Here is a 6,945-nt window from a genome sequence, read left to right as displayed (position 1 = left end):
TGTGACGTACCAATAGACTTTTTCGCAAACGCTCAGACACTTGTCAACCAGGAAGATTTTCAGGCATGTTCGTAAACATTACCTCGTTTTTGCATGCTATTTGTTAGTTTTGGGTTGTGTTTCAGAAATTCAAGTATGAATCAAAGAACTCAATGATCATTCTGATTGCGGGCGTCGTAGCTTAATTGCCGTAATCAAAAATAAGTCTAGTAATAGCTGTGATAGACTAGGCTAAACTTCTCTACCGGTACTGTTGAAAAACAGGTTGTTGAATGTTTTGAATCAAAATGATGACGTGAAACATATACCCCAGTTTAAAGGCTTCAACTCGCGAAGCCACCTCTAAAATAAGCACCAATAATTAGCAATGGTAAAGCATAAGAAAATTTTCTTCGGGGTCAAAGGTCCATCGAATACCCTGCCTACAGGTACGGTACTAGTAGGTTACCGTGCCGCATATTCCTTTCGGGGGATAGATTATAAATATTTTGTTTTGCTCTACGTGTCCTGATTATAATTAAATGTATTATTCATTCTAACTGAGCTGAGTGATTTAGGGGCCGCACTAACATTAAACTTTCATACCAAGGCGGGGGCCGCAAATTATCGTCCTGCGGGCCGCAATTGGCCCGCGGGCCGCGAGTTTGAGACCCCTGTGTTAAATTAATACAATATAATTATTAATGATAATGATAGTATGGTGATTGGAATTCACAGCCTAACAACCGCTTTGCCAACGTTTCCTCCTCGCAACATATCAATAAATGCATCGGGAACGTTTTCGAATCCTTTTGTAACTTTTTCGTAATTTTTCATCTTTCCCTACAGAAGAAATAAAAAATATTTTAAGAAAATATAATACCCATGAACAATAGGTACATATGATGATTAGCTTACCTCAATCGTCCATTTTTTCAGATCTTCATATGCTTCCCTATAGTTACTTACGTGAGATCTCAAACGGAATCCTTGCAATATCAGTTCATTTTTACCGATGGTAGGTTGAAGAATAGGAGCTGAACAATACGTTTTGTAAATGATAAACAAGGACACTTTATGGAAAGAATGTATTTTGTAGCGAACAGTCTACTTACCTAATACAGGAGTAGTTTCGTTGTAAGCAGATATAGATCCACATACCCCCACTCGTCCACCAGAATTCATGTGACGTAAAATAGTGCTTGAGAAAGAACCTCCAACCTGGAATTGTTTGTTTACTTAGTAGAAGAATAATGGATATATTTCGGAATTGAGAAGCGAAAGTTGCAAAAGCAAATTTTAGTAGGTTTCCCTAAAATGGTATAGGCCTACTACATTGCTATATTTTTTTTTATCAATTTTGACAAGCTATTGAACATCAAAATACTATAAAACAGTATGCTTTAAACCTACGTTGTCAAAGTAGCAATCTATTCCTTTCGGGGCAACCCGTTTGATAGCTGCATCTAAACTTCCAGATTCTTTTTTGTAGTTGAATGCTGCGTAATATCCAATATTTTTACAAAATTCTACTTTTTCGTCTGTTCCGCAAGATCCAACAACGGTACATCCCTGAATTGTATAAAAAAAAGTGGAGTACTTATGTTTTTGTGAAACAGTAATAATTTTTTTTGCAAGTCATAGAAGTTACCTTAATTTTTCCAATCTGAGCTGCAACATTTCCGACTGCTCCTGCCGCGCCACTGATAAAAATTGTTTCCCCTTTTTTTATTTTACATACGAGAATCCATCCGATCCAGGCTGTCAATCTATATCGTATAATGACCGCAAATAATATATCAGGACACGTTGTATATATTAATAACTGGTATATTGGGTGAAATATATAAAAACTTTAATATATATAGGTGATCAGGGGTTAGCGGAAACGTAAGCAGCAAGGGACTCTTCTCATCTACTTCATCGTTGGTTTATTATGAAATGTACATATATATCTAGGGTTATCGCGAATGGGCCTTCGAGCTGATGACCGACAAAAATATTTTCCAGAACATAATTTCTCTGTTTTTTTTTATGATAGTTAATGCTTCATATTAGTTTATTAAACATACCCAGCAATTCCATATAATCCAAGGCCCGCTGTTTCTGGTACTAATGCTGGCATGTCATCTCGTACAAAAAACACGTCACTCTCTTTGGCTTTGCCACCGTTTCTCCATCCACAGTTGAGAACAAGAAGTTTCCCCTTTTGAAATTTTTCGATTTTGCTCTTTGTCACCCTATTATGAGAAAATGCAAACACAAGATAAGAATCAGTAATCAGAAAATGGGATAACCTCAAAATACTCGAATTCGTAGTTTCGTGGCGTTTTCGTTGTCAGATGCCATAGACCAGGGTAGAGAGAACTTCCAATGCGGTCGTCGAACACTCAACAATATTTGTAATACTTTGTAAGTTTTTCTTTATCTGAATGTAATACATTTTTCAACCCTTTCGAGGTGAAATTGATTGTTCACACAGAAAACGACAATCTACTGAAAGCAGTTTTAGAAAATTAAATTTTTTGTTTTGTTTTCAATTTGACCCAATTATGGAAACACATTAAGCTAGCAAAAGAATACCTGAAAAAAACATTTCAGGGATTAAATAAAACGCAAAGTACATGAAGAAGGTGGCAATTTTAAAGAATAATGGGAGTTGCAATATATCTGCATTTCTCAAAATTCGAAAGTACATTGTTTAATTTGTCACATTTCCATCAGTACTCTGAATAAATACAATATAATTAGACATTATCAGAATAAGCTTAGCAGTCAATATGACTAATTTAAAGATCAACTTCGCTTTTCATAGCCGTTAACCCACAATGACGTTTGATTCAGTTTGCGTAATGATGATTTGAAAATGACCCTGACTTTGAGCTCGGAATATTGGACTTCGATTCCGATGAATATCAAGTACTAAAACTTTGATGCTTGATATCCTTTCTCAACATCGGTTGAAAAGTTCGACGATTCCCCCTACCTACGGAATTCATAAATTTCGACTTCGAAATAATTTAAATAAAAGTTCCGTCAAGACTCTGCAAGGAATGCAAACAGGAAACTTTAATAGACAATATATACGTTTATTTCGTCGTGCAAGAAGTCACAACACAAATTCAATGTAAGGAAAAAAGTTATGCATTACAAAGTAACGGATTTCGACTGGAAGTCGCGAAGGAAAAGAAATGGTCATCATAAGTCTGCGACACCCAGATTTAAAACAAGTTATAATTAAAATTGAAATAAAAGAAAGCAATAAACACAAAAAGAAACTTAATCATTCAATAATTTACCAACAAGGTTGATATGAATCATCATATATGATTTGGGAGAGAAAGTAAAAATAAAAGTCGGGAAAATGCAATTGATATACAGTAATAATAGAAATAATTCACCATATCATTCCGCTGTTCTTCTGTACAATTGCAGCGATTAAATTTTTATCTGTTGTCATATGTAACACTAAATCGAGCGATCATTTTATTTGATGAGAAAAATTAAATTAAGCAACCTCTATGTACGAATTCTGAGGCACAATTTATACTTCATTTACAACCATCCACATGAAACTTTTAAGGAAGAAAATAAAATTTGCCCAAGGTCGAAGTTACAAGCATATATCGAGATCGGAATCGACTCCAGCCACTTTTTGGTTTTGGTTGATCAGCTACGGTGGTCAATCATTCAATGAACTGAAAGCTAATTGTTTCGGTTGTACGTTGCTGACCAACCGCGCGCATTCAGAATCTGACTTATGGAGACAGAAAGTTTGGAGATATGTGAGTAAGATAAAATATCATATTAGGTCACTCGGAAGCTATTTCACGGCACGGCAGTGAAGCGAACGGCTATCGTTTATATGACATAGTAGACAGCAGGCTACGGTACCGTATGAAGTATGACACTGTCAGCAAAACTGCAGTTTATAAGGACTACCAGTAGTTTTTGAATAAATATTTTTTTTATGCTTTCTTTAAGGTCATATAGCCGTGTGACTTTATTTCATGTGAAATACCGTTCCATATTTTGATACCTGTGTAATGTGTATGTGATTGAATGTCGAGTGTCGAATAAAGCTGATTAATCTTAGTTCTAGGTGCTGCATTGCAAAGAGATCTAGGAATTCGGTTTTGTAAAACATTAATTTGTCTTAAATATTTTTGTGCAGCAGCTCCCTGGGCTGAGATCCCATACTGAACATATTGAAAAGTGAAAAATACACGGAGCGCAGGGTTGACATGTATTGTTTGAGATTGTGGGTGATACCGACTGCTCTAGTTATTTTTTTCACCACATGCTCAATATTTTTGTCCCATTTTAGACCAGAATTAATAAAAATTCCTAGGTATTTGTATGATAACACACTTTCTAATTTACCATCAATATCTATTGACGAGTCAAGGTTTATCTGATACTTTTGGGGAGTAATTATCATAGATTTTGATTTTTCAATATTAATCGTCAGTTTATTTGAAACCATCCAATCATGTACCTTTACAATTTCATAGTTTACATCATTCTCTAAAGTTGGAATTGATTCATGACTGGAAGGAAGACCTGTGTCGTCGACGAGTAGTTTCGTTAATAAGTTTGAACAGTTGGTGAGATCATTAATATATATTAAGAATAGAATTGGGCCTAAACAAGATCCCTAAACTTCGCCAATTTTTACAAATTGTACTTGGTTTGTTAGGTAGCTCTTTAAAAGTGATTGTGCGGGTCCAAGAAATCCATAATTAAACATTTTATGAAGAAATATTTTGTGGTGAACTGCATCGAACGCTTTCTTTGAAACAATGAAAATAGAACAAACAATCTCATTAATTTCTTATTTGCCATGGATGTATGACATCATGTCTAAAATAGCATGGTTTGTTGAATGGTTGTCCCTAAATACAAATTGTGACTTATTTATTATATTATGGTAATTGTTGAATTTTAGCATTCTTTCATATTATAGTGGTTTTTCAAAAAGTATGTTTAAACAAGAAATAAATAAAATCGGTTCGTAGTTAGATATTATTTTATTCTCACCAGATTTCAAAATTGGTGTTACTCGAGCAATTTTGATTACTGAAGGGTACATACCAGGCTGTATTGCCGCGTTGAACAACATCATAAGGACGGGCGATATTATGTCTACAATATGCTGAAGGAAACATGATGGAATGTAATCAGGACCAGCAATAGCTTTGCCCTTTTTTAGGCTTAAAATACCACTTGCCACCTCACGCAACCCTAGTTACCAGACACTTTGTTTTTGCGATATTTTGTCAATGCCAAATCAAATTGGTAATGGCATTTGACGTTGTACAAAAGTATGAGCATACACAGCTTTATTCGGCGCGCATTGTCTCACCATTTGTGATGCTTATAATAGAATAGATGTAGACGAAAATACCACGTGATCAAATACTTGTAACGGTATTGACGGTTCAAAAATCAAACGAATTGGTTGCCTCACCGTACAAGCACGGATCCAATTACTGTATCCCCACGCTTGTATCCTGCTCCGACTAATGATCTGAAATCAAAAAAGGAATTCAGGATAAAATGATAATATTTCAGAAATCATTTTCAAAAATTATAAAAAGAAAATCAAATTTTCAAAGAAACGTTATTTACAGAGGGCGTATTGAAAAACTGCACTGATTTAAACATTTTCTTTGAATGTCGGAAATGTATATTCCACTAATTGAAAGATGTTATTTATCTGTCCTGTAGCTATTTCAACTTTGTAGTCTGGTTTAAAAAACAAAAGTTTGATTATTCAAATATTACCTTATATACGGATCCACGCTGATTGCAAGAGACTCGTACAGGAATTCTGGAACAAACAAATACCTGATTTATCTGCTAGTACGTCATTAATTAATCAAACGGAAATACATATTGCAGACGATACATTTAGGACGATAATGTCATCAAATTTTGAGACATGTTGCTTCAAGAATTATTGTGGGCGAGAGGTAAATGTATTGAAAAGTATTTAATATTACAAACCTCCATTTTGTAGATCTTCAGCGACGTCTTCTTCAACAATCTCAAAATCAGATTTCTTTGGAAATCCATTATACATTTGTTTCAAGACTATCTTTTTGCACTTCATGATGGCAGCGTTTTGAATACTTTTTATGTTTTAAATTTAAACTAACAAATTATATATATACGTTTATAAAAGCATGCCATCAAAAGGAACTATATGACACTCTCCGCATTTTGGAACTCTTTTCCGCCTTTCTGTAACACTAGCAGTGTCTATTTGAATTGATTTGAGTCTGGGCGAGCTAAAATTGATTCACGCCTCTTGCAGAGATTATTTTATATCCTGTACAGCTTTTAGGCGCGTCAGTTGTCGACTGTGACTCCTCCTCCTCCTGCCAATAATCGTTCCCCGTTCAGGTAAAATTGTGAGTCACGAAGTTGCTTCAGCTAAACTTATTTTAAGGACGAGTAATTTGCGTTCTTCGTCTATAACTCTGACCTTTTTCGTATAGGGTCATTATTACATCTTTAAGTTAAATATTTTGTAACGCGCCCACCTGACATTCAATAGTATGTATATTTCTATTAGCTTTGCTAGATTTGACGGCCATGTCAGATTAATAATTAATAAATTACTACACAAGATATGTTTGTCAACGCGGTTCAATCGGTTACGATAATGAATGAGTACGAATTTTATTGGTATTTATCTGTGTCAACTGGCAAGTATTCTATGTTCGTCGTTTATACTGTCAAAATTTACACTTATATCAGAACTTGCTAGAATACGTATTGATCCACCATTAGAGATTTAAAAAACATGGAAGCATTTCAAAAATCTCATGTACAAAGGTATCGACATTCCAAATATTCCTTTTCACAATTTAGTCCAAGTAAAACGCGTCTCATTCGTCAAATACACAAACAAGCTGCTGCTAAAATAACTGATGTTTTGTAATTTTGCCAAAAGATTTT

General features: G+C 34.7%; 1 protein-coding gene across 1 annotated transcript; it reads right to left on the bottom strand.

Annotated features, from left to right (window-relative positions):
• Positions 1 to 6,161, bottom strand: LOC144432427 (prostaglandin reductase 1-like). The gene is made up of 9 exons (XM_078120549.1): positions 5,989 to 6,161; positions 5,767 to 5,812; positions 5,450 to 5,509; positions 2,052 to 2,219; positions 1,631 to 1,748; positions 1,393 to 1,551; positions 1,095 to 1,200; positions 898 to 1,016; positions 1 to 822 (listed from the first exon to the last, which is right to left on the bottom strand). The coding sequence occupies exons 1-9, from the start codon at positions 6,092 to 6,094 to the stop codon at positions 712 to 714; spliced, it is 993 nt and encodes a 330-aa protein (XP_077976675.1). The 5' UTR covers positions 6,095 to 6,161; the 3' UTR covers positions 1 to 711.
• Between the last annotated feature and the right edge of the window lie 784 nt (positions 6,162 to 6,945).

Source organism: Styela clava, chromosome 15, assembly GCF_964204865.1.
Source record: "Styela clava chromosome 15, kaStyClav1.hap1.2, whole genome shotgun sequence".
NCBI classification, from domain to species: domain Eukaryota; kingdom Metazoa; phylum Chordata; class Ascidiacea; order Stolidobranchia; family Styelidae; genus Styela; species Styela clava.
This window is presented reverse-complemented; position numbering and strand designations above follow the sequence as displayed.

Bases quoted from the DNA above. Each gene is read 5' to 3' on its own strand.
- LOC144432427 (XM_078120549.1), bottom strand. From the start codon at position 6,094: ATGAAGTGCAAAAAGATAGTCTTGAAACAAATGTATAATGGATTTCCA. The intron at 5,813-5,988 runs GTTTGTAATATT...TGTTTGTTCCAG, and splicing joins TGAAGATCTACAAAATGGAG to AATTCCTGTACGAGTCTCTT. The intron at 5,510-5,766 runs GTAATATTTGAA...TTTTGATTTCAG, and splicing joins AGCGTGGATCCGTATATAAG to ATCATTAGTCGGAGCAGGAT.